The sequence below is a fragment of the Buteo buteo genome, chromosome 2 (genome assembly GCF_964188355.1).
Source record: "Buteo buteo chromosome 2, bButBut1.hap1.1, whole genome shotgun sequence".
NCBI classification, from domain to species: Eukaryota; Metazoa; Chordata; class Aves; order Accipitriformes; family Accipitridae; genus Buteo; species Buteo buteo.
The window spans coordinates 24,615,506-24,641,345 of record NC_134172.1 but is presented as its reverse complement, the minus strand read 5'-3'; the positions used below and the strand labels follow the sequence as shown (position 1 = coordinate 24,641,345).

Genomic DNA, 25,840 nt, shown 5'->3' with positions numbered 1-25,840 from the left:
TATTTGAGGAATTTTCAACACACACCATGTAGTAACAACAACAGTAACCAAAACAGGCACCAAGTGGAGACATCATGATCAGGAAAGTGATTTTACTCCACAGGGTTTAGCACCTCTCTTTCACTCCAGGCATGCTGAAACTTGTAATTTCCCCAAATGCTAGAAACTCCATTGCATCATTTGTGGTAGTGGGTCACTTAAACGAGCAAGCAAATAAAAAATAAACTTTATTTTCTTGGAGTTTATTTGCATGTCACTTACTTACACTATGTGAGTCACATTCAAACCAGCCCAAGACATTTCCCCAGTAATTCAGCCAGTCTCATTGATTATGGAAATTACAGCTCAGCAAACAAAGATGAATTCTGGCAGCACTGCAGTAGCATCAACTCAGTTCAAGCACTAGACATGGACAGAATAAACACTATCTGCCTAGACTCTCAAGAAACCTAGGAGGTAAAAATGAGAGCCCAAATGGACATCAGGCACCTAATGGGTGACAGTCACAGAATTTGGACACCTTAAACACCATTTCTATGATCTACATGCTGGTTTTATGCCCAGACGTACTGCCCCATGGCTGACTAACCAGCTATGAGCTTATTTCCCACCTACCACCACTCTGGTACTCCAGTAGAGCATATCCTTAAATCCTCCAACTGGATCATTTGGCAGAACCGAGCAAAGTGAAAAACATGGTGGGGAGAACAGCACAATGCCTTTTTTTTTTTTTTTTTTTTTTTTGCATAACTAATACATAACTAACCCCTAAAGCTTAGGGGTTTCACCCACAAAGTTGCAGAAATGACTTTTAGGCTACCTAAGAACAAGCTGTCCTTTAAATTCCTAGCTCAAGGGGATTTTGTAAAACAACATGCTTCAGCTCACATATTAAAACAAAGCCACTGTGCAACTGAAAATTTAATCAAGAGAACAAGTAGGAATCTTTTTCTTTAGCCCACAGATTATGCATTTCAGGCCTGGCCTCCTGGACTATTTGTCCATTTTTTCATTAGATAGCCACAGGTTTTTAATTAAGTCATTCAGAAAATAGGGAGTGGAACTAGGAATTCCCTCTTGTAGCTGGACACCTACAACACTGCTTCAGAAGAATCAGGCTTCACAGGACTTTCCATCTCCATCTGGGAGTTTTACAAGCTAATGCCTATCTTCCAGCCAGTACAGCTGAGTCCTACTCTATCGGAAGGTAAAGTAGCATAATATATATTCTGATTTATATCAGGACACACATGCTGACACATGATTGCAAAAAGTGCGGTACAGAGGGAATCAGAAGCCTTATCACTGAACTTGTTCTGTGCTGCAATCTTTTACACAGAGTTCATTTTCATACTCTGGCTTCTATCTAGCAAAAACAGAGCAGATCTGGATCGTGACCCCATGTTATTCAACCAAAGGATTAAAGGAGCTTGCATGACTTGCTCTAGCTCTTATCAATGTGTTTTAAATTATCTAAGTTTCCAGTACTGAAGGTTTTGAAATAAGGTACGCAGTAAAGGAATAAAGACCAGTTGTAAAGTGATATGCAAAGTAAGCAGAATTGTAAATGTCTTCTCCAAGTCGCAGACATGTATCACTGTTATCTTCAGGTATCTTTATACTGTAATTATAACTCTAGTTAAAAAACATCTTGGAACCATCCAACTGCAAGCTGCAAGATCTTAGAAATTACTGTTGTTATGCATTTTAGCTTTAGTTCTGTAAAGAACTCATGCATGGAGAATGCACAAACTGCTATATTTATAATGAAATGGACGTGGTAAATTGTGTTATTGTACTGCAGTGAATAAAAGCTGATTGTTAGCCTCAAAAATCTCAATATCAAAACCTCACTAGCTGCACCATCCACAATTAAGGTTATCTTGTCTTAGGCCTTCAGTGATACTCTTGCTGATGCCCAGTGGGAGACGTAGAATTCCCACAACGCTGAACACAGAGGAAACAAAGAAGGGAAGGAGTATGGAGTAAGGAAGTTAGTCACCACTGAATTATCTGTTAAAGAGGTTTGAGCAGGGAGGGAAAAGTAAGTCTGGAAGTCATACAGGGTGGCAGAAAATTGAGGTAGCTCAAACTGGACAATCAAAATTTATAGAAAATTTTAATCTCCATACTCTCTTTACCTATAAAGTGACAGATATGCCTTCCCCCTGTCCCCTATCCTCGCAAGTACATTATTTGATGATTCCAACATAAAACTTGGCTCTTACAGAAAATCCTTGTACAAAATAACTGGCTGCAGAACTGAGTAGAAATAATGTGCAGTACATAGAAAAAGAAAGAGTGGTGTTAAAGAGAAGAAAAAGCACCATAACAGTGGAGCACCATTCATTATGGGCACTGAGTGAGGCATTATATTAAAGACGTCTGGTCTCTGTTATATTTACCTTTCCACTGTTTGAATTTATGCTTCTTCTCAAGTTATGGCAATTAAAAGTATAAGGAGATTATTTTTTGTCCCTCCTTAAGTAATACACTTATTCTCAAGTTTTTATCCCCTCAGATGTCTTAAGTAAACACGAAATTCGAACTTTACACTTTAATTCCCTGTCTCCTCCCTAGCTTCTTTTATTGCAGTTCTGGAAAGGACAAATTCCACACCCAGCTTGCCAGGAAAGCAAGACGCCCCAGCATGCCGCCACCAAGCTCCCAGCCAGTACACCAGATGGGAACATAACTGGCAGCATGTTGCAGCTAAAGGCTTTCAGTTCAGGGTGGTTGAATTCCCACATCATGTGCGAGCTCATGTCAGGGTTAAACGTACCCAGACTTAGTGGGGCAGAGGGAAGGAAGACGAGCAAGAAGAAAGTATGTTACTTGCAGTGAGTTTACGCTAGCCTTTGTTCACTGTGACAAAGCATAGTATATACAATGAACATGACTTGTGATCAGATTTTAAGGCAGTAATGCTATTACTGTAGCTCCATTTTGAATTCTTTCTTAACATCCTATTACAGAGAATCCAGCAAAAGCTATGGAATGTAAACTGCACACATAATTTTCATTTTCTAAACAAAATTATTTTACTTGGGTCTTTTCTTAGGAAAGTATACTGAATTATCTCAAAAAAAGGCAGCAGTACTAGCATTCTGTGTTGCTTGACTTCAGACTTCCCACTAGAGGGATTACATTCTCTGAGATCTGCAAAATCAGTAGCTATTTATTCTACACAGATTTCTTACTGGTGTATTTCTAATGCAATGATCTTATTGTAACTTAAAAGGTTACCATAGCTCAGTAGCCCTTCAGAAGGCAGATGTTAATCTCATTAAACAGCCAATCTTTGCAGCCTTCCTTTTCCTCAGATACAAACTGAATAAACAAATGCACCAGTGCAAACAAAATGCCTACCAAACAAACCATATAAAATACATCACTTTGTTACATGTCTCTCAGCTCTTTTGCTCATGTGTGGTTGAATTTAAATAATCTTGCAAATATTAACTACTGAGTGCAGTATTCATTACCAGTACTCTCAGTAGAAGCACTGCAAATGGAGGATGATGAGGTATTCATGTGAGTTCAAGTCCAAAAAAAACTCCCAAACTTAGGAAACACATCTACCTTTTCTATACAGCTACAGCTGTACAGTTCTAGTATTTTATCTACCAACTGGTCTGAATCTTGTCTGTTTTTTTTATCACTAAAGCAGTTAAAAATTCCTTCCTATTATCTTTAAGCTATTAGCAATATATATACACTATTTGACATTTTGCCTATCAGTGTATAACTCTTCAAATCTTATCACTTATATTCTTTGCCACTTATTTTCAATCTTTCAGCCTTTAATATTTTTATGACTGTACCTGGATCCTATTTTAATTAGGAAGGTTTCTTGCCCAGACACTAATATACATACTCTAACAAGGTTCAGCACGGTGTCTCCAATAACCTACACTGCACATGATTAAGTCTGGTAAATAAAACTATTTGACCGCTGCACATTTTTATATCAACAGATGCTTATTCAAATACTCTTGCAAGATAGGTATTTCTTAAGCTGAAAAGCTTGCCAGATTCACTACTTTGTTTCACAGCTGCCCTGAAAAGATGGGCTTCGTATATGCTATCCTGTGTGATGAAGGTATTAAATAATGATTTGTCTCTTTCTTTTGACAACTCTATTGAATAGGAAATTTCCCAGAACACCACAGTACTTGTTTTCATGTTACTGGCAACTATTAACAGTATCAGTGTAATTGGTACTTAAATAAGAAAAATATATGCTATATAGATGTCTGAAAGCCCTGTTTACTGGATGACATAGAAGCTGAAAAGGGTGACTCACTCTTAATGAAAAGCTTACTATAAATTAGCACAATTAATAAGGTCCTACATAAATTTATAAAGTTCTTCAGAAATTATGTTAACAAACAGAAAATAAAATGTAATCCTTCAGATTTCTGACAGGAGACCATTTACCCTGCAAGGTCTCCATCAGTGGATTTGTTTCAGTCATACAGACTCTAGCAAATAATTTCTCATCCTCTTGCAACTTAATTAAATCCCTGTCAACGTGAGGAAGTTCTAATATTTTGCAAATAAACAGTCCAGCTCAGACCAAGCTACGGCCATTTCAGCTTTTGTTGCTTCCTGGGGTACTGAAGCAAAGGAAGAGTCAGTAGGATTAAAGCACGGCTTATACCAGTGAGTTCCTCCAGCCTGGAGGAGGCTGTTGGAGCAAAGCTGAGACTTCTCCAGCTCATCGCCAAAAGCAGAGCGGCCTCAGACTGTGCACTGCTGGCGGGACCCAGCACCAAAGGGCTTCCTCGCTCCAGCGGGACACTGGCATGCCCCCCTCCCTCCTGCTCCAGAATTTGGACGTACAGACCCAAAACTGTACAGCTTATCTATTTTCTCTGTCTTTGGGACCAGGGACAGCGTCTCCAGACATTCAGGAGAAAGCTACGGTACCAAAAAAGGAGGGCATGTTTAACGTAACGATGCGTTCCGTGACACGTACACACGAACTACCGAGTTTATGTGCTTTGCGGCCTTTTTGTCAACGACGAACGGGCGATTTTACAACAATCTGGCACCAACACGGGCGATTCGCCGGTGAACATTGCCAGCGCCTTCCAAACGCCTCAGTGGGTAACAGCCGGGCACAGACGACGACTTCCCGAGCGGCAGCAGTCCCCGGGGCGGGCCGGGGCCGCAGCAGCACCGACCCTCCGGGCTTCTGGCCCAGGGGCGCGGGCTCCTTCCCAGCTGCCCGGGCTCCTTCCCAGCTGCCCGGTGCTCACCACGGGCGCCGCCTCCCGTGTGCGTCCGACCGCTCCTTAGCAGGGACACGCCGCAGCCTGCGGCGCCCGCCGCGCTCCCCGCCCGCGTCCCGCCCTGACGGGGCCGCACCGCCCCGACCGCACCGGCAGCGACGGGAAGCGCAGGCCAAGCGGCCGAACCGCCGCTCCGGTGCGGGCGGGCCCCGAAGCAAGGCCGCGCCGCCTAGTTGCTGTGGGGAGGAAAAGCCGCCTCCGGGCTGGCGGCCTGTACCACACCGATGGGGGGGGGGCTGGGGGGGTTGGAAGGGCCCGTCCCTCAGCTCCCGACGGCACCGTCGTGCACTGCCCGGCTGTCCCGCTGACCGGAGGCAGCCGCCTTGGCGCGCACGGGTGGCAGAGCTGCCAGCCGCGGCCCCTTCCAGAGCCCGCGGCCCGTCCCGCCCCACCCACCCCCTTCCTGGCTGGGTGGTTGCGCCCGGGCGAGGCCGGGCTGGCAGAGGCAGGTCCCCGCTGAAGATGGCGTTTCCCGGGCAGCCGGTGCCCGGCGGCGGCGGTTTCTACCAGGGCGGGGTGAGCGGGGGCTGGCGGCGGGCTGAGCCCCGGCGGCGGGGGCTGAGCCCGGGCGGGGCGCGGCCGCGCTGAACCCGGGCTCCGGGCCGCCACGGCGGCGGGGCAGCCTGGCTGAGGCGGGGGCGATGGCGCCCGGGGCGGGACAGCCTCTCCCCTGCCTTGCCTTGCTTTCCTTCCCCTCCCCGCGTCCTGCGGGGACCTGAGGCGCCCGGCAGCGGGGGGGAGAGCGGCTGTCGTCCCCGCGGCGCAGGCAGGGGTGGCTTCATGGGCTCTTCACGACCGGGGGGGGGAGGCTGTCGGGTCTCCGGCCCGCCCGGGGAAGCGATCTGAGCCGCGTTCGGCGGGGCTCAGCCCGGCCCCCCCGGCCTCCTGGCCGCCGCTCCGCCGCGGGAGGTGCTGCTGGAGCCGGGCCGGGGCGGCTCGGGGCTCCGCCGGCGGGAGAGGGGAGGAGAGAGGAGGCACATGCCCGGCAGGTGCTGCCGGTGGGCCACAGTCGCTTCTGGGGGTGTCGCTCCCCGAGTCGGCTCCCCACGCCATCCCCCGCGCGAGGGCTTGTGTCCGATCCCGCGTGTAAAGCTGTCTTCGCTTCGTGGGGCCGAGAAGTAGCAAAGCGGCTTCGAAGAGCAAGGTACTCCTGATGAAACGCTGGCCATCTCCAAAAAAAGGCATATTCTTGTCTCAGCAAAAGATGGGTATAGACTCCATTGCACAGATTATTGGTTCAATTCCGTCAAACAAGATTAACTTCTGTCATTCCATGATTTTCACTTAAGAATCAGCTTTATTTAAGAATTTCCATGTTTAACACGTATTCCTCCAAGTATTTTCCCTAGAGATCTGTCTGGCTCAACTATTTTGAAGTGGAAATAAAAATCTGCAGTGCCTTAGTAGTCTGATCTTCAGTACCCCATTTTCTGCTAGTGATAGACTCTAAAATTCAACCTTGATGAGATACACCATACTGCATCTAGATCAGTGGATTGCTCCTATGCAAGGTTTTACACTGATCTCCTTCAATTATAATAAAAGGTTATATTGCTACCAAGATTGTGCCTTTTTTTTTTTTCCTCCCAGGCAATTACTTTTTTGGTTGATTTGACTTTTTTGCACGGTGTGTATATAAAAACAGAAGCTGATTCTTAAGTACATACACTACAATTTCTTAACAATTACCCGAGTCATTAATTTAAAATTAATTTTCTTCTTGATTTCTAAAGTATGGAGGAGCTCCAGGAGGGCCAGCATTCCCTGGACAAGCTCAGGATCCTTTGTATGGTTATTTTGCTGCAGTAGCAGGGCAGGTAAACTTACAAAATGTTATTTATTTCTTGGGGTTTTTTTCCTGGGGAGTAATTTCTACATTAGCTTTTGGAAAGAGGAATGCCTAATATTTGCAGTGGGGAAAACTATTGTTCCAAGTTTTTAAAACAACTTCACAAATGGAAAAGCAGTCTTGAGCTGTGCCAGTATCTGGGTTTGGTGGTAGGATAGAGTGATTACTCTTTTAGAGGAAAAGGCATTCACAACTTTGATTTAGGCCTTTCTTTTTTCCTCCCTGTCATTCTGCACTGCATTTTAAATTTCTTTCTTGTAATTTTGTGTCATAGATTTTTTTTCCATATGATTACGGGTGTTACTAGAAATAAGTAGTTCTTGAACTATATTACAAAGTTTAGGAGCAAGTACATTAGGTTTATTGAGCTGAAGTTATGTCTTTGTGGGCCATATGTATAGCTATTTATTGCACACTTCTAGGGCGTGTGCAAGTCTAAAACTCTGCTCCTGGATCTGTTATGCACTGGTAGACATAGCCACAACATGAAAGTTTGAATTCGGCAATATTAGCTGACGTTTAAGTTCCCAGTTTAAGACTGTAATTTGGGTTATTTTTGTTCTCTACGTTATTCTTTTGAATTAATAATGCATCTTACAGTCCATATATTGCTTCTTTAACATTGCTTATGAAAATAGGTAGACGGTGTGTTTTTGTAGTAAAGGAGAACACTGGAATGACCGATGTGTAGTGAGGCAGGCCTCTCTGGTAAGGTGGAGCCCAAGCTAAATTCTGCTGAATGGGCTGACAATTTGCCTGCCAGCTGAGATGCCTCTGTATCCATGTGCCACCTGGATATGTGCCAGGAATCAGCAGTGGAGCCAATAACTGACACTGGAAAAAATGAGTAAGCTCCTAGTGTAAAGAGAAAGGGAGGTGACAGCAAACAGGATGCAGCGCTGTGGAGAAGAGGTGGCAGGAGCTGGACCTCAGCAAAGCGTAGACCATCCCCAGGCTTCTCGCCTGAGGCATGGTTACTGAAAGCTGGGGAACCAGTGAGCTAATGGCTATGAACAAGTTAGCTTAAGAGTACTTAAGTTAGTACTCTTAAATACTTCCTATTTGTAGAAGTAATTCGTTATTGAAATAAACTAGGTAGCTTTTGAAATGTTATCCTTGGAAGAGTGAGACGAGTGGCTGTGCAGAGGTAAAAACCCTGTAAGGAGACAGTGAAATGGAACAGATAAATTATCAGTTACCTTTACAGCCATCCGTGCAAATCTGCAAAAAGCCACATCTCACAGTTTTCCATAAGTACTTACTGTAGAATTAGTGAAGTTTTTGGTTATGGTTTGCTGCTCTCTGTGTTGTTTTTATGCCTATAATGTTATCTCTGAGCTTTCTTTGAAGTAGTTTACAACAGAGATCTTGTCTTAGGTTTGAGAAATTAGTTTCCTTTGTTTACAGAAGAAAGTCAAAAGTACTGTTTCAAATCTTTATTCAATTAATTAAGTCTGCCTTTGTAGGAACTAATAATTTTCTTTTTTCAGTCTGTTTGCAAAGCCCCTATGCCTTGCCTAGTTTAACTGCTTAAGTTCTACTTAAATAAAAAAAAAAGCCAAGCATCTTTTTGGTAATGTTAAACATGATTACAAATCATGCTTTTCTGTTTTCCTGCCTGTTTTAAAGTTATGCAGATCCTGCCTTTGTTTCAGAAGGCACAAGGGCTTTGAAGAGATTTGCTGTTTAATATGCATGGCTATTTCCAATATCTTTTTTTTTATTTTCCTGTGAATGTAAAGTTTTAAATACATCTGTATAGTTAGACCAGTGGAGTAGATTGGAAGCAATTTTGGGTTTAGCTGCAATTAATTTTACATAGAATCAAAATGTTGCTCTTTTTTTCAGACCTTGTCAAATGTCATTTAATGTCTTGACTACTATTTGTCCTCTAAATAATGATACTCCATTTCTGAAAGTTACCTGGCTGTGCCATTCCCACCATGCCATTTAGTAGCATATCTCTGTTCTTAGAAGGAAAAAAAAAAAGTTTATTGGATTTAAAAACATTAGGAGAATGCTGAGGCAAATAAATTTGTTTCAAATATAAAGCAACTCTTCTCACTATTTAATGCTTTACAAAAGTCACATCATTTTTTATATCTACAGATATAATGTTCCATCCCTGAATGTGGCTAAATTATACTGAAACTCTCTGTGAACAAAACTTCATGTTGGGTGTGTGAGGAATGTGACCTAGAATTGCAGCTCCACTTTTGACAGCTCATTGCTTTCCATGAATTGGCAGTTGTTTTCTCTATTTGGCCCTGAGCAGGATGCATTGGAAGCAAGTCATTTTCCAAACCATGCAGATAGGTATCTTTTCTGGGTTTGTTTTGTTTTTCTTTCAAGGTTCTTTGCTTTCTGCTTTTGTTTGTTCTGCTAACAACTTACTACTCCCCAAAAACCAGGTTTTTTTGGATTTGTTAAGTCTTAAGGCTGTCTTGAGAAGAGGGTACGTATGATCTGGGTTCCAGGTTTCCTACTGTAGCAGTGAGATCATAAACGTATAATCTAAAGTGAATACAATACCCACTAAGTTAAGGAAAGCCGTCTTTCTGCTCAAAATTTTGCATCTTGGTTTCTATGCAGCTTGCTCTCAAGTATATTCTACCACTATTTGATGTGGGTTGGGTTGGTTTTATTTTTTAGAAGTTACATTTAGAGCAAACCTGCCAATCCTGTTCATTTTTCAGTACATTAGTAGATGGGAAAGCTAATGCATATTGCAAAAATATCAGCTAAAGAAACATCATTACAGATATGGGTTATAAAAGGCAGTTTCTGTCATATAGCAGGCAGGTAATCAGTTGTGTTTTGAAAGGGTAACTAATTTAATGCCGCTGAAAAGGGAGTGGGTACTGGGAATAATCAGCCTGGGAGAGGAAATTAAAACAATAGCTGATAACATCTTCTGTTATCGAAAGGATGGACAAATAGATGCTGATGAGCTACAGAGATGTCTCACCCAGTCAGGGATTGCAGGAGCATATAAACGTAAGTTAATGATTTAAATAAACCAAAAAAACCTCCAACCCTAAAATATACTAATTCTTTTGCCATCTTCTAGAAAACACTTGTAGCTGTGCCTTCTGCAGAGTTTTTTTTTATTTGCATGGTAAATGGGCTTTCTTTCCATGTGGACTACTTTGCAATGTAAATTCTCTGTATTCAGTTCTGTGTGCTGTCCCTTCTCAGCCTCCTTAGTTCCCCACTGCTGAGCTGTGGACTTGGAGAAGTGTTTCGGAGCTTTGTTTTGTAATGGACAGCCAATTCTTAAAAAGGTGTTTTGCTTTGTTTTTAAATTGAGCTTTGATATTGACCAAAAAATTCTGTGGCAGGACTCCCCTGTCAGGAGATGTAGTGTTCAGTTTACAAAATGGAGCTTGTATGAGTAAACCTGGCTTGCTCAAGTGGTGTCTATGGTGAAATGTAAATGATCACTTTGACTGAAACCCAAAACCTTTACAGATTGAGATAAGGGCAAATTAATTTTAAATATAACTTGAATTGCCTCCAGATTGTCTGCTGTCAGTTTTTCTAACAAGTAATGGTTAAAAGCTCTTATTTGGGTCAAAATATGGTATGGCTATATACAGTGGAAGCAATTATGTAATATTTTATAATTATATTATCAGTATATAAGAAAAAGCAATTTAAAATTTTACATTTAGACAAACAAGACTGAAAATCATTCTTTTAATATAATTTATTTTTCCTTTTTCTAATTTAAACAGCTTTCAACTTAGAGACTTGCAGACTCATGATCTCAATGCTGGATGTATCCTTTACTATGAAATGTAAACATTTTTGCATTACATAAGCAAAGATGAGAGGGTGCCAAAAGTTTTGGAAATGCTCTGTAATTCCCATTCAGCCCTTACTTGATGAGTATTGTGATCATTATTATTGAGGAACTACAAAATTCCATTCTTGTTCATTCTACAGGATGAAATAATAATGGTAATAATGATAATGATGATGATGATAATAATAATAATAAAAAATGAGACTCTCGGTGACTGATCTTACAACAAGTGGTATCCCTCTAACCCTAGGGGACTGTTTCTCCACTGAATGTGTGAAGAGTCAGGTCTGGCAGCCCAGAAGAGTTTTGTGAAAACTGTTCATTGTGCTTTTCAAACAGAACAACATTCTAATCCTTCCTAATGAATTAAGCATTTGTACTACACAGCCTGAATATAATCTAAGCCCCCCTAAATCTTGTTCCTTGAATGAATGACGTTTGAGTATCTAGTGGGACAGTATATGGCATTCAGCAGTAGGACCTATGGAAGACTTAGGTATACAGTGCAAGGTTGGAATCTTTGGCGTTTTCTAGTCAAATTGTCACATTCAAATGTTTTGTTTTTTAAAAAGAAAAAAGCAGAAACAAAACTGGAAGGGCTTTTAGCTCATCTGAAGTAACTGTTTAGAATGCAAGACAACTGATATTATTCTAACTTAATTTTTCATTTGGCATCTATTTTTATTTCAGATATGTATTTTAGTGGTAACAGTTAAACTGCGGCAGGTAAAAGAGAAGTGTGTGAACTAAGTTAAATTCACAAAGAGCAAATAGTTTTATCAGGTTTCACTGAGAAGAAGTGGGGAGAGCAAGTTCTCTGACCTTTGGTTTTGGTCGGTAGTATTATCTCTGTGCTGTGGGATGCTCTAGTTAGTTTTCTACTAGAAAAATTAATAATAGTAAAAATATTGTTAATACTGACCTTCAAGAAAGAATTTTTAACTACAGATGATAAAAATAAATTTCCATTGAAGAGGGCTTTTTTTTTTTTTTTAAAGTTAAATATTTTTCTTAGCTTTGCAATCAGAGGGATATGTCTGGCACACTGGGATTTAATGAGTTTAAAGAACTCTGGGCTGTGGTCAATGGCTGGAAGCAACATTTCATAAGTTTTGACAATGACAGAAGTGGTACAGTGGATCGGCAAGAACTAGAGAAAGCCTTGATGAATATGGGTAAGTTGTGAAATGCTCTTGCTTCTGACGCTGACTTACAGCATTTGCCAGTACCAGTTATCATCCTGCAGTAATTGACACTTGATATTTCCAATTAAAAATGTGTTGGATTCTGTTAACTTAACCTGTCTTTTCAAAATAGACTTTTTCTTTTCAAATAGGATTTAGACTGAGCCCACAGGCAGTGACTGCAATCACAAGGCGATACAGCACTCGGGGAAAGATTACATTTGATGATTACATTGCCTGCTGTGTGAAACTGAGAGCTCTCACTGGTATGCTGGGTTATAGCCTTATTACTGTCATCCCCGAAATATATTTTTATTTAATAAAATCTGATTACTCACTAATCTCAAGTTCAGCTTTAACTTTTATGTACCATAAAATAGGTTTCTTTCAATACAGTTTACAGGCAGAACTGGAACAATTATAGATTATGATTTTTAAATCCCCATTGAAAAATGGACTTAAAACTAATGCAGGGCTTATTCCAGAGACTAGAAGAGTTATGTTATCAAAATTGGGAAACTGTATTTATTAACAGAACATAAAGGGCTGTATATCATAAATACAAAAATTAAGAACAGGAAATTAAGTCTTGGAATGAACTGCAGTGTTCTTCATGAGTCCTCATTCATGTGACTTGGGGAATTTTATTGAAGTACTATGCATTTTAAAAAAATTGATTAATTCTTCTTACCTGGTTTCTGTTTTGTATTTTTTACTGCATTTTTGCAGAATGTTTTAGAAGAAGGGATACATCTCAGCAAGGTTTTGTGAACTTCCAGTATGATGATGTAAGTGAACTTTAAGGAATCAGTTAAAATTACAGGGTAAAACTAAAGAAAAACTTTAAACTGAAGACTAAAAGTAATGATGTGAGTTTGTGCCTGTCTTCCCTGTACTTGTGGTGTTACCTGAAAGTACAAAGGTTGTGGGTTTTGTTGAGCATTGTCTCAAAAATTTTCACGTATTTTATAGAGTTCTGTAAAATGTCGTTGTGCATTTTTGTCTGGACTTCTTACCAGCATGGTTCAAGAAGATCTAAGAAGCTGTGTTGCTTGCTAACATCACTTCCTGTAACTTTTTTTCATTTTAAGGCTTGGTAGGCATTTTTCCCAGGAGAGGCTGGGGGAGGTATGCTGGGGACAGACACAAATCACAGTCAGACCCATAGGTCTTGGCTTCCTGACTGCATCTGTGCAAGGAAAAGGAGAACACTAGATTCAAGTATTCCTGCTGGTTTTTTTGTTGTTGTTGTTAAGGAGATGCTTTGTTTTAATTAACTATTAGCTAATTTTCATATTTAGTTTCAAAGCTTTGTCATTCATGAACTCAATTTGTTTACAGAAGAGGGTAGTGACAATGGGTATTTTAGGAGGAAGAAGTGAAAACTTGTTCTCTACCATACATCTAATAAGTGGGTTTTCTTTTTTCAGTTCATACAGTGTGTTATGAGCGTCTGAATCAAAAGGAAGCAAGCTGTGGATGATCACAATTAACATTCCAGTTTGTGTTTTGCTTTGCCAAATCTTCCAATGATTGTGTATCTCAATATTGCAAATTGCCTATTTTATGAAGGTATTGCTTTACACACTTGCATTTTTTTAGTTTTGACAATGAATATAAACTACTCATGTACTGTTGTCTTTAACTTCCAACCTGTGATGATTAAAGATGCTTTTATTTTCATAAACTTGCAGTTCACTATGTATAACTCAAATTATGCAGATAGTAAGTTTTTCTGTAATGTGTTTACTTTTTTCCTGTGATTCACTAAAACTAGTTCTTGGAGTGCAACTTAGCTTTTTCTGTCTTAAATAGTATCACATGTATGACAGAAGATGATAGGAGTAAGACAGATGTACAAACTGAAAGAGCTTTTGGAATGGTCATTTTATGCTGGTCTGTTAGAACATCAGTAAGTTTAAGTTGCTTATTTCAGCAGCTAGCTATTTTCAAGATGAAGTCGGTGACACCATGTGCTGAGTGTAAGACTACCTGTTGGAACGTCTCATAAGCAGGGATGCGACAAAACATAGCACAGAACTCTTCTAGCAGTGTGCTCTTGTATAGGGGGCTGTTGTTCCAGCAAGATTCTTGCTCTGTTTGTGTCACTATATAAAACGCTTTTAAACATACAAAAATGATGCCGTGTCACTTTATACATTAACTTCCCCTTTAACAATGAACTTCTAAGCTGCCAGACTTCAGTTACATGTAAATTAATGTTCCTGTCTCCTCCACTTTAAACCCTAACAGGTAGCCTTCCTGCCTCTACATGCCAACTAACACACACTTTGAAAAGTTCTTGCCAGATTATTATTTCCGATCATGGCAGTGATTACCAATGCTGTAGAATTTACATGAAAGTAGATACAGAAAGGCAAGACTTTTTTTGCCTGAGGTTTTTCAGGGAAAAAAATGGGGTTTTTTTTTGTTTGGTGGGGTTTTTTGGTTGATTTTTTTTTTTTCTTTTTTGAGGGGAAGATTGACATTGTGTGGGAAGAGAGAGCAGCACAACTGTATGAAGGTAGCTCAAACTTTTTTTCAATGAAATAAGTTAATGAAACTTTTGTTAATTTCTGCCTTCTGTCTACCACAGAGGAGCAATAGGTATTTTTTTGCTAGCCTGGTAAAGGCAAAGAATGCCAGATGAATGTTAAAAGGAGTATATTTCTTATATTAGTGGTTTAGAGCACTTTTGCGGAGCAGGCTTTGCACTAAGGAATGAAAGCAAAACTGTGCATGCATCCATATATATAGATACATACGCATATATGTCACTGGACAAACAACAGAAATAATCCTCAGACCAGGTATCTTGCTTGAAGGTAGTGTTTTATACCCTAGCTTGCTAAGAGTACTGTAAAATCCAGGTCTGTAGTTTCTGGGCTATAAATTCAGAGCTGGCTGGTCTCACCTAAAGAAGCAACTAGTACTTACTACTTAAATTCAGAATCCCTTGGATAATAGTTTCATTTCAGAAGCTAGTTCTCTTTCTTTTCTTAAAAATTAATTTTAAAGATATAGACATGATTATACTTCCACATTCTGATAATTGTGCATTGTCCTGTTGCACATGAAGTTGGGAAATGGACATGGAGTGCTACAGAAAACATATCTAACATAATGACCAAAGTCTGTAAAGGTTTGTCTGAGTGAAGTAGCCAACATCAGTTCTGCTGCAGTTCAAAACTTTGACAGCTGACGAGGTTAGTAAGAGGATGAAGCAAAGGCTGTTCTTCCTGTAGGGTCTTGATTAGACTACAGTATTCATCCTTACACTGTTAATTTTACCCTAAAAATGATGAGACATCTTTACCAAAATGCTCATTACCCACACAACTTTTCTCTTACACTTTTGCTAAATTGTGTTTCTGGTCTTGTACTGGGTTTGGCTGGGATAGCAGCCTACAGGCTGCTGTGTTTTAGATTTGTGACTAAAACAGCATTGATAACACAGCAGTGTTTTAGCTGTTGCTGAGCAGTCTGTTTCTCACTCTGTGACCACAGTGAGTAGGCCAAGGGTGGGCAAGAGGCTAGGAGGGAACGTGGTGGGGACGGGTGACCCGAATGGACCAAAGGATATTCCATGCCACATAATGTCATGCTCAGCAATAAACCTGGGGTAGGGGTGGGTAAGTCTCTGCAAAGTAGCTGTTGCTTGGGGACTGGTTGGGCATTAGTCTGCTGGTGGGAGGTGGTGAGTGAGTGCCTTTGCATGGCTTTCCCCCTGCTTTTTTTTTTCCTTCATTTATTAAGCTGTTTTGCCTTGGTGTGCGATTTTTTTTTTTTGCTTTTCCTCTTCCAGTTTTCCACCCACCACAGGCCTGAAACTGCTAATGAAAGAAAATGTCAGGCAATAATGAATGTAACATTCTTGTAGATAAGCATAACTTATTAAATGATGTGACACCCTGTGGAAGTTCCAAACTCCTGTACAGGTATGAAGTTATAAAATAAATCATGAGAATTATTGATGAAATTATATGTGGGAGTAAAATTGTGCCTATAAAGAAAAGCTTGGCTTGAAAAAATGTGTTTAATTTATTTTGCATACTTGGAAGGGGGGGGGGGTACTTTTTTTAATGAGAGACATAACAGGTGTCTGGAGCAATGGAAGAAGGGGACCAATAACAAACACTCAGAAAGACTGAAGTCTTTCTCAGTTTATTTCCCCAGGCTGAATTACTATTTTGGCATCAGCCAGGTATTGGGCAGTGAAATGCTGCAAGAACAACAGTGTGAACCAATAGGGTTTTTTTCATGGATCTTTGAAACACAAAACAGAAAAAACTGTCAAACTAATTGTTCCAAAACCAGGAACAAATTCTCACTTACCCAAGAAAGAATTGATTTTTGTTCTCTGTAAGCTTTTCAAAAATCCACAGTATTCATAGGGACTAATAGGGTAAATCATCTTTTATGTTTAGATATAAACTAAGAAACTTGCTAAGGAGTACCTACAGAATTTGCTGTCATCTAACTAGAAAGAACCACCTGAAACTAATGTAGAACCTGAAACCTATGCTAAAGTTGCTTCCCCATTAAGAGTAGATTCAGTAAGCAATCTGAATATGTAAGTTACCTGCTTTAGAGAAACACAGTTGATCTATAACTTGGAATTAAGCGTTTCTCTTTCCCAAAAGGCATACTGGGAATGATGCTTATATGATATGAAGTGGGGTGATTATTCTTGACCTTTGTGCAAACAATTGGGCATAGCTTAGAATGTACATAATTTTTCTAGGTTTCCCTCAGACATGCAAACCTAAGGAACAGTAATTTTAGATTTGCCTTGAGAACAGTATTGAAAATATATTGAAAAATAACATCTGTATTCTATTAAAAATAGTATCTGTATTCTATTATTAGCCATTAGCATTTTTTCCCTTGTGTGCAGCATTTTATTTTTACAGAGACCTATGAAACAGGAAGCGCTAAACAGAAGGACTTCTGAGAACAAAATACAACAGTCTTTGTCATTGAAAGTCACTTTACTGATGTTACAATATGTTAGTAACATTGAAAACCACAGGCATTTGTATTAAATACTCTGATAGAAGTGGATACTGTGATGCTGTTATTAAAAGTGAGCAGGAATTTAGAACCCCAAATTACAATGATTTTATTTTATAAAAAGCAACATTTTGTTCAGCTACATGAAAGCCAGATTCATTCACTTCAACAGCCCAATACCTGTAATGTTTATGACAAAAATATCACACTCAAAGCTAGAAAGTTGTAAATTGCAATGCTTCATTTTGGTGTTTGTCAAAATCTTAGTTCCTATTACATCAGGTATGTTCTTTAAAGGATTTTAACTAGCAAAGACAACAATATGGTATAGATCGGTTGTTTTTGCTAATACTAGCCCAGGCCCTTCAAGTGATTCTCCTTGCCTCTCTAAATGTTTTACCAATAAGGGCTAGTATGAATGAAAAAATAGACAGCCTTTTTTTACAGCAATGCTGAAGATAAACATTAGCACAAAATGAAGCTGGCAGAGCCAATTGGTATATACCACCCCAAAAGCTTTGCTGAAAGAACTGGTCATACTGTAAATAAGTGTTTTCTCCAGCGGATTAAAAATTCTGTAATGCTTTGCTATTCTGAAAAAAATATTTTGCATTTATGCAACAATAAAAATAAGTACTGTATTCTATATAAAACATTACCTATTGTAATATATTTTTACCCTTAAGAAAAGAAAAATCAGGTTATATATTCACAGTTTGAATATGTTCTGGACTGTATTTCCAAGCATAAAATATGCAGAGTCTCTACACAGGCAGTGAGCAGGAGTCCTTGTACCAATAATCAAAATAAATCAGCATTTACTGTTATACAGAGCCTTATGATATTGCATGATTAGCTGCTAGCACCACTATACTTACAAGGTCAGTCAGGCCTATATACAGAATTTCTAATGTGGTTGTAAAAATAGACTCTCCATGCTAAAGTTAGAATATATAAGGTCTTAAGGCCTCATGTTAAGATTTTTTTTTAACCAAAACTTTTTTTTTATTCAGAGGAATACAGAATTAAAAAAAAAATTAGCTTGTTGCTTTAACATTTTATGCTCTAGTAATTAAAAATAGTGTAAGACACCTATACTTCTCCCTTAGAGAATGTGTTTCTTTTTAAGTGCTCTGCGCTTATTTTCCCCCATCTTCCTCATCTCATTCTGAGTTATATTGCAATTACAGTCTGTCTACGTAGCAGAAGTTTTTAAAGAGTTTAAAGCTGGCTTAGCTACTAAGTGATTTTGAAACTGGTGTAGATTGGATTTTAGAGAACTAAAACCACCAGACCTGGCTAAGTAAGCCAATTTTGAAGTCAGGTACAAAGTTTCTCAAGTGTGAGCAAACAACCACATTTCTGTGTTCTGAACGTATTTTTACTGCTTGTTTTTGTTACTTGGCTGAGATAACATATTAATGTTGACTGTTGTAGTGCTTTTCCAAATAGTTGCAGAAAACTTGTGGAATGCCAAGGTACCACCTGCTGGGTGTATGAGCTACTGTTTCCAAAGCTTTAGTTTACATCAGCATCCATACTCGAGGCACCAGAAATATTTTCGTAAGCCAACTTGGAAAATACTCAGGTCAAAGGAGTTTTTTAGTGTAGATGATAGGAGGTATTACTTAATTTGCTGTTGAAATCACACTTAAGAGTCCTATCTGTATTGCAACTATGCCTACACACTCAGTTTCACCATTTCCTTTTTTCCTGCTCTATTAGAATAACAGTTATGTGCACACAGGAACATTACCCTACCATGCAGTCATGGGATGACAAGCTGTACATATGTGTGCAGTTTATTCATATCTGTCTTCAGAAAATCTGATCAAAGTTAAATCCCGTATTGCTGATGTCTCATATGGTTTGGAAGCCATGCAAATAGTGGGTCATCAGCTCAGCTGTCTGATGGATAATCCATTCTGGACAAAAAACTGGCTTCAGAGAAGACCAGAATGCTCAGGCTCTTTAAAAATGAGGTAAATAACCTCACACTGTCGTTGATAACAGTGGCCCAAACAGTCTGCTAATGATACAGATAGATACTCAGATAACTTAGAGAAAGAAATGGATGATCTTCAGACTTGCAGCAAGAGAAATAGGACACAGCACAACTTTTAGGTTCACTGACTTGGCCTTCAACAATGCGAGAGGGTGAGAAAGACACAGGATGACTGAGCCACCAAATGGTTTTACCAGTGCAAATCGCACATGAGACATTAAGTTCCATCACCTACACTGTAGCAAGAGCAAAAGATGTGTTAACAGCACTGGAAAGACCTTATCCAGGCCACTGTGTGGAAAAGTGACAAACTTAGCAGCTTTTTGATCTTAGCCAACTAACACAAGAGGTTCTTACTGGATGTAATTATCATTCACGGAAATGTTTTTCAGTAGCAGCAGAAAGGGGGTGGAAGAGAAGAGAACAGGAGCTTGCTGAGTTTTACACTGGAGTGTGATAATTTTGCTTACGACGGCTCGGTGTGGGATTCAATGACAGGGCAAGTCCTAAGAGCCAGCTTGTTATCCTGTAGGATTATGGAGTCTCATCATTCTTTCACATTACACCCTATCCTGTTCATTAATGGATTCATTAATGAAATGACTGCAAATTTGGTCAGAATTTGTAGTACATGCATGCCTGTAACAGTGTATGTACCTATCCTTAGCTCTGGTTTTGAAAATGATTGTCACATTGGTGTTGACAAGACCACTCAGTTCATTTAAAACCAGGAACAGGGATTCAGGTAAGAGGACTTCAGTACACTAGCTACTGACACAATTTCTTTTTTATTTTAATTCAGGCTATAGCTCAAAGGTCTGTTTGTTCATTAGCACAATCAAAATTACCTAATAAGTGCATCAGCTTAGCAGGTTCAACATCTCATAAATCAGGAACTCTTAAATCATTTGGAAGTAGTTATCTTCAAAGTCAAGTCACACTTCAAATGGGTAACTGGCAATTAGTGACTTAAGTTCACAACTGAAGCAAAGATAGGCTGTATAAAAATTAACAACCTCTTTAAAACTCTGATTTAAATATAACAAAACTGTATGTAAATTATCAATCACAACCATTTCTGGTATATTGCCTGAGTATATTCACCAAAAGTCTATAGTATGGATTACTGAAGTTCGTAACTCAACAAATCCAGAATTAGCAAGTAAATTTTTACTTGTTAAACTGTGGCATCATTGTGCAGCGTTATTATTTGGATACGATCTCTATTTTCCAGTCTCCATCAGTTAGTCATATTAATTTTATTTTAAATCATACATGATTCTTCTCCCACGTTGAAATACATAACACTAACTTAAGTATAGCTCATCCTGCAGGCCCTATGCTCATATGGACAATTACTTCTATTTGAGAAGAACTGATAACCTCCCCACTTCAATAGGCATCTACAGCATAGCTAGAAATAACTAGTTCATTTATTAAAGTAAAAAGAAAAACACAAGCATGAGTCTCAATGAGTCAAAATGACTGAGCTATCTTACTGACAATACAAGTACTTATTTTAGACTGGATGAGGTATTATGCGGCAATTTATATTGCTATTGCCAGTGTAACTAACTGCAGTGGATAAAAACGTTTGCAATCTTCAAGGTTATTAATCTGGCAGCTTTCCAACACACTACATTTTAAAAGTAGGAACCCACAGAACATGAGAGAAACAACTTCTCTCTGACCTGCATTGGCTTTGGAGGCTCACACAGCCCTGCCAGTTCAGGTTTTGTGCAACGACAAGGTCTCCAAGTTACCAACCCAATGCAAAGTTCCCAGCAGAAGAATTTTGCAAAGACCCAAGTCCTGTGATGTTCTCACTCTAGGCATCAAAGTGGAAGTCAATATTTATTTAACTTAAACTTAGTGCTCATAACTAGACTTCCAGTCACTACATATCTCCAAACATGAAAGTGACTGTTAGACTACACACGTAACTGTATCATCATATGCTACAAATGAATTATACCAAAACAAAAGAGAAGCTAAAAGTACATACTACATTGAAAATTCATCAGGAGAGCCATTTGTTAGCAAAACAAAAAGCTATGAACATTACACAAAGAGCCAGTATGTTATATGCAGTTCTGTCTGCCAAATCTTGCTGCTTCTTGGTAAGGCAAATGGAAAGGGAAGAGTAAACAGTGGTAAACATAAAATATGCACAGAAATCTAATAGGATTATTCAGAATTACATGCCAGTTTGTATCCAGACAAAATACCATAAAAGGCACATGATGAACAGGCCAGTTACTAAAGACAAGGTACTAGTATGGGAGGGAAAAACAGCTTCCAGGCAACAGAGTAACACAGCGGCTATCAGGTTAGCATAATGTCCTAATGTGGTTGAACTCCTTGAGGGTCCTGCTCAAAGTCCAGTGAAATCAATAGAAGACATACTGATTTCAAGTGATTATGGCTCAGACCCTAATTTCATGAGCTACACGCTGCCAACTATCTTTCATCCAGTTACCTACACTCAAAGTAAATCTTTGCAAAAAATATTCTTCAGTGCTGATGGACATTAACTCCTCACAAAAGTGCAGAATCTTTTCCTAAAGCACTTACAAGTGACTGGCTCCTTCCAGATGGTCTGTCTGCATGCACTAGTGCTCACTCATATTTGTCTTCTTCCAAAATACTTACCAGAACCTGTCGACTGTGAAGGAAAATCATTTGAACACCAAGGCCAGTATTTTGTCATAATCCAACATACAGCCTAATCATAAAATACAGTGCTTCTAAAAATCTTGCATACTTTACAGTTGCTGACATCTTTAAACATTTCTTAATTTAATCTTACATATATCTGACTTTATCGAGAGACTTAAAAGTTAAAAAAATATATTAAAAGGCTGCAAGTGTTGGGTTCACTTATTAAAGGAAACGCATGAAAGAGGTAGAAGATTCAGAAACACCGTAGATGCTCCCATTACAATAGTATCTAATTGATCATACAGCTGTTGGGCAAGGTATTCAACTGCACCACACAGAATCAGGTGTTTTATTCTGCAATGGTACTACCTGAAGCTAAGAATTAGTCAATTTTGGAAAGCTGGAGAATTATAAACTGATTTAATATGGTCCAGTTTCTTACTGACTGAAAATTCCTAATCAAAAGACATTTGTTTTACAACAACCTTTAGAAGTCTCATGTGTTAGAGAACTAACCATCCACTTATACACAAGATTAACATCTCCATGGTAAAAGATTTGTTCCCCCACAGCCTGCTTTTTTAGGCTAAACTCACTTGTACTCAGTTTAATGCCTCAAAAAATTGTCAAGGGGCCTTCAGGGGCAGCAAGCATAGCGTTCAAGCGCACGGTAAAGGTGACTCCAGTAACAGAAATTAAAAGACAGCAATGAAACTGGCCACTTGCCCAGCAATGTTATTATCTAGTGCAGTGAAATCGTTATGCTTCTCATAAGCTACGCCTTGCCATCTAAAACAGTGTCTGAAATGCTCTATCAAAAATACACAGCAACTCTCACCAGGAGGACTTCACATCACCACATCCTGAATGGACTACTACTTAGAAGTATTCCCAAATGTCCAGTAAGTTTGAACTGCGTATTACTCAAAGACTCTGTTGTCTGCCAAATCATTCTTGATTACAGCTGTGAGAGGATACACTGGTCATCTCACTGAACAACGTATTTTGGCTGGTTCCTCTTACAATGATTTAAGACAAAGTGCTGCTGTACTTTTTTCTGCAGTCTACCATACAACTGAGATTGTCAAGACAGTATAAGATACTGAAAAGATAGTACAGATTTTGGTCAAACACCAGTTTCCGAGAGACACGGTTTTACAGTACTGTACTTTCTGTATTTCCAAAGTTGTCTGCTCATAATATTAGAAAATTTGAAGTGTGATGATGTTAGTCATGACTGTTTCTTTCGGCATTTGGCAAAATACACTTATGTATAACAGCTATTTTTGACATTATCAAATGTTTACATATATACAATCTGTATACTGAGATTATAAACACATAAGGTAAAAAAAAAAGATATAATCCTTGTTTGTTTGACATTTGTGTCAAATAGTTGCCTTTCAAAGCTTGAAATCCTGTCACAAAAAAATCCTATATTTCTTACTCCTGCATGCTAATTTCTACTACAGTATGTCGTTTATCCCTTACATGTGGAAAGTAAAGAACACAAGGTTCATGCATACAGCGTACAAGTTTACATCGGCTGGGCTCTCCAGGAGGTGTGTTCCCAGTTCCACTCTGGTCTGACTCAGGACTGCATTAAACCAGAGAAAAACCTTTTTTATGCGGGACTGGCAAATGGACTGCAGTTGGGATTCTAGGTAAGTTTATCTGTCATCATGCGGAATAGCCTTGTCACATCCAGGCTAATTATCCCCTGTCAATTGTTATGATTTCGGTTGTTCGTCAAATCCATAAAATACTAGTCAACAAAAAAGAAAGAAAAAAAAGACTGCTTTTTTCCCTTCCAGGTGAAAGGAGGTTCTCACTGTGATCATGGGCATCTCTGTTGAGCTTTCAAATTGTCTGAAGAGCAGGTGAATGTGCAATGACTCAGTAACGCTGAGTTTCTATAAAATTCGAAGTAAACAGTTCTGATGTCACCCCAGGAAAACAGTGCAGCTAAATGGACGTCTCCCATAGCTGGAGAGGGGGAAAAGGAACACAAACACACACTGAACACCAAGATAGAACAGGCTGTTACCCAAACAGCGTGATGAGCTTGTCTGGGGAACTGCATCTACATCACTCGAGTCACCAAGGCTATGCTCTCGGTCTCCTCCCAGCCTCTGGTGCGTATCTGTTCAGACCACAAAGTCAGCAGTCTCAAGCATTTCAGCATGACCTGCAGTTGGCATAGTAAATGTCCACAGCTGGGAGTGTGGGGAGTTTGAAGGAAAAATGCCAGTGTAGCATCAACTTTGTGTCAGACAGCTTTTACTTTATAGCTCCACTAACATTAGTGTAATTTCCCACTCTCTTCTGCCTAACTCTGCTCAGAGCAGCATGTATTTCTGCCATGGGTTTGAGCTAGTGCCGAGGCAGCTCCAGGGCTGAGAAACATCAGTGCAGCCCTTCCCCCAAGCTGCTCTGCTCCATATGCACATGGGAGACCCCGTGCTGCCCCTCACAAGGCTTTCTGCCCCAAGCAGGACACGGGGGTAGCAGCATGCAGGTCGTCTCAGCAGCACTCCACTCCTTTTTTTTCTTGGAAAAAAAGGACAGAGAGCAGAGATGGGAATCTCATCTGCGTCAGGAACATGAACTAAAGCTACCACGAGTAAAACTCCTAAAGTACCTTTCAGAGTTTTTTTGCTTATTCAAGTATCTGCTATGTCTGAATTGATACAAAGGGAGCAACCGCTAGCGTTGCCTTTTGGCAGCAGCTGGAAATCTCTCCCTGCAGAGCAGCATCACCATCTACAGCACGTTCCAGTGGTTCCTGCCCACCTTGGCAGGGCCAAGGTGGGCTCAGGGCACGTGGCAGCAAAGTCCCTCCAGGTCTGCAAGGGCTTGATAGAAGCCCTCCACATTATCCTTAACTGCAGTATAGTTACCCTTCCATAAAGCTGGAAAGCAGCTGTCCCCCAGCCTGAATCAGAGCTGCTGACAGTGTCAGCCCCCTGCAAGGGGTAAGGGAGGAGAGCCAGACGCACCGCCTGCTCCAGGGCTGCCCGTCCTCTGCAGCCCGAAGGCTGCCTCAGGCACGCTCCCAGCTTGAAGTAAGACAACCAGTAAAATCTGGGCTTTGGGGCAGGTTTAAGAGCAACCCGAAGGGATATCTGTAAACACGGCCACCGAGGCTGCCCTAATCGCTGCCAGAGGCTCGCCCTTTGGCAGCTTCTGGAGTTAAGGGTACGAAGGAAATGCCACTGCTGCTCTCGCTGTTAGTCAAAGATGCCGATCTGCCACGCTCTCCTTTCAAAAAACTACCAGTAAACCAAGTCACTGATGAAATGCACAGAGAAGAGGGACACATACCCTGGCACTTTGCCTGTTGGCTTTTTTCTCTTCGTCAGGAAGCGGTGGCATCGGGTAAGGGTATTTTCTGCTGGAAGCAATAGATCCAGTGGACGAAGATGGAGACTTTGCAGGAGACAGTGTCCTGGGATGTTGAAACACACAAAATAAATGTGATGTTTTCAGGTCCTAGCACTGCAACAGCAACTGCCATTACTCTGAAGCTTGGTTCAGAACCAAGTATATAGTTTATTATTAGCTCAGTATCGGGGGGATAAAGTTGTTTGATCAGCAGTCTAATAATTTCATGATATGAATAAAGGTATTTATAGCTTTCAGGAACACTGGAAGAAAAAAAGAAAATTTCCTACTTCTTATTAGAATTGTAATGCATAACAAAAATTATTTCTTAAACTGTTTTATATGGTACTGTAATTAATCATTATAAAATTAACAACCAAATCTGCAATTGAATAAATACAGATCTAAAAGATAGACATAGCATTATGAAGCCTAAACAGAAACAGTGATTGTATAAATACAAGCTGAACAATGTCTTCTGCCAGTGACTAAATGGCATTTATCAGTGTCTTTATGCATATCTTACACATCTCCTATATTGCTACAAACATAGCAAATAAATCTATTCTTTTTATAACACATTAATTTACACAAATGCATGCACTTGGAGGCCAAACTGTTAGTTGTGAAGTAACAAAG

At 39.9% G+C, this 25,840-nt stretch overlaps 2 protein-coding genes across 5 annotated transcripts in view; one reads left to right on the top strand and one right to left on the bottom strand.

Annotated features, from left to right (window-relative positions):
• The first annotated feature begins 5,657 nt into the window (after positions 1-5,657).
• SRI (sorcin) lies at positions 5,658-13,825 on the top strand. Its single transcript, XM_075048778.1, has 8 exons — positions 5,658-5,813; positions 7,031-7,114; positions 10,074-10,143; positions 10,884-10,927; positions 11,982-12,129; positions 12,291-12,404; positions 12,868-12,926; positions 13,569-13,825. The coding sequence occupies exons 1-8, from the start codon at positions 5,760-5,762 to the stop codon at positions 13,593-13,595; spliced, it is 600 nt and encodes a 199-aa protein (XP_074904879.1). The 5' UTR covers positions 5,658-5,759; the 3' UTR covers positions 13,596-13,825.
• An 8,666-nt stretch (positions 13,826-22,491) lies between these two features.
• The window catches only part of ADAM22 (ADAM metallopeptidase domain 22), a 135,308-nt gene continuing 131,959 nt past the window's right edge, over positions 22,492-25,840 (bottom strand). For all 4 annotated transcript variants that reach the window (XM_075048766.1, XM_075048747.1, XM_075048748.1 and 1 more), the window contains 2 exons: positions 25,142-25,265; positions 22,492-23,803 (listed from right to left, as the gene is read on the bottom strand). In XM_075048766.1, the coding sequence (XP_074904867.1) occupies positions 23,783-23,803; positions 25,142-25,265 (145 nt within the window). In that variant the 3' untranslated portion in view covers positions 22,492-23,782. The remainder of the gene's footprint in view (positions 23,804-25,141; positions 25,266-25,840) is intronic.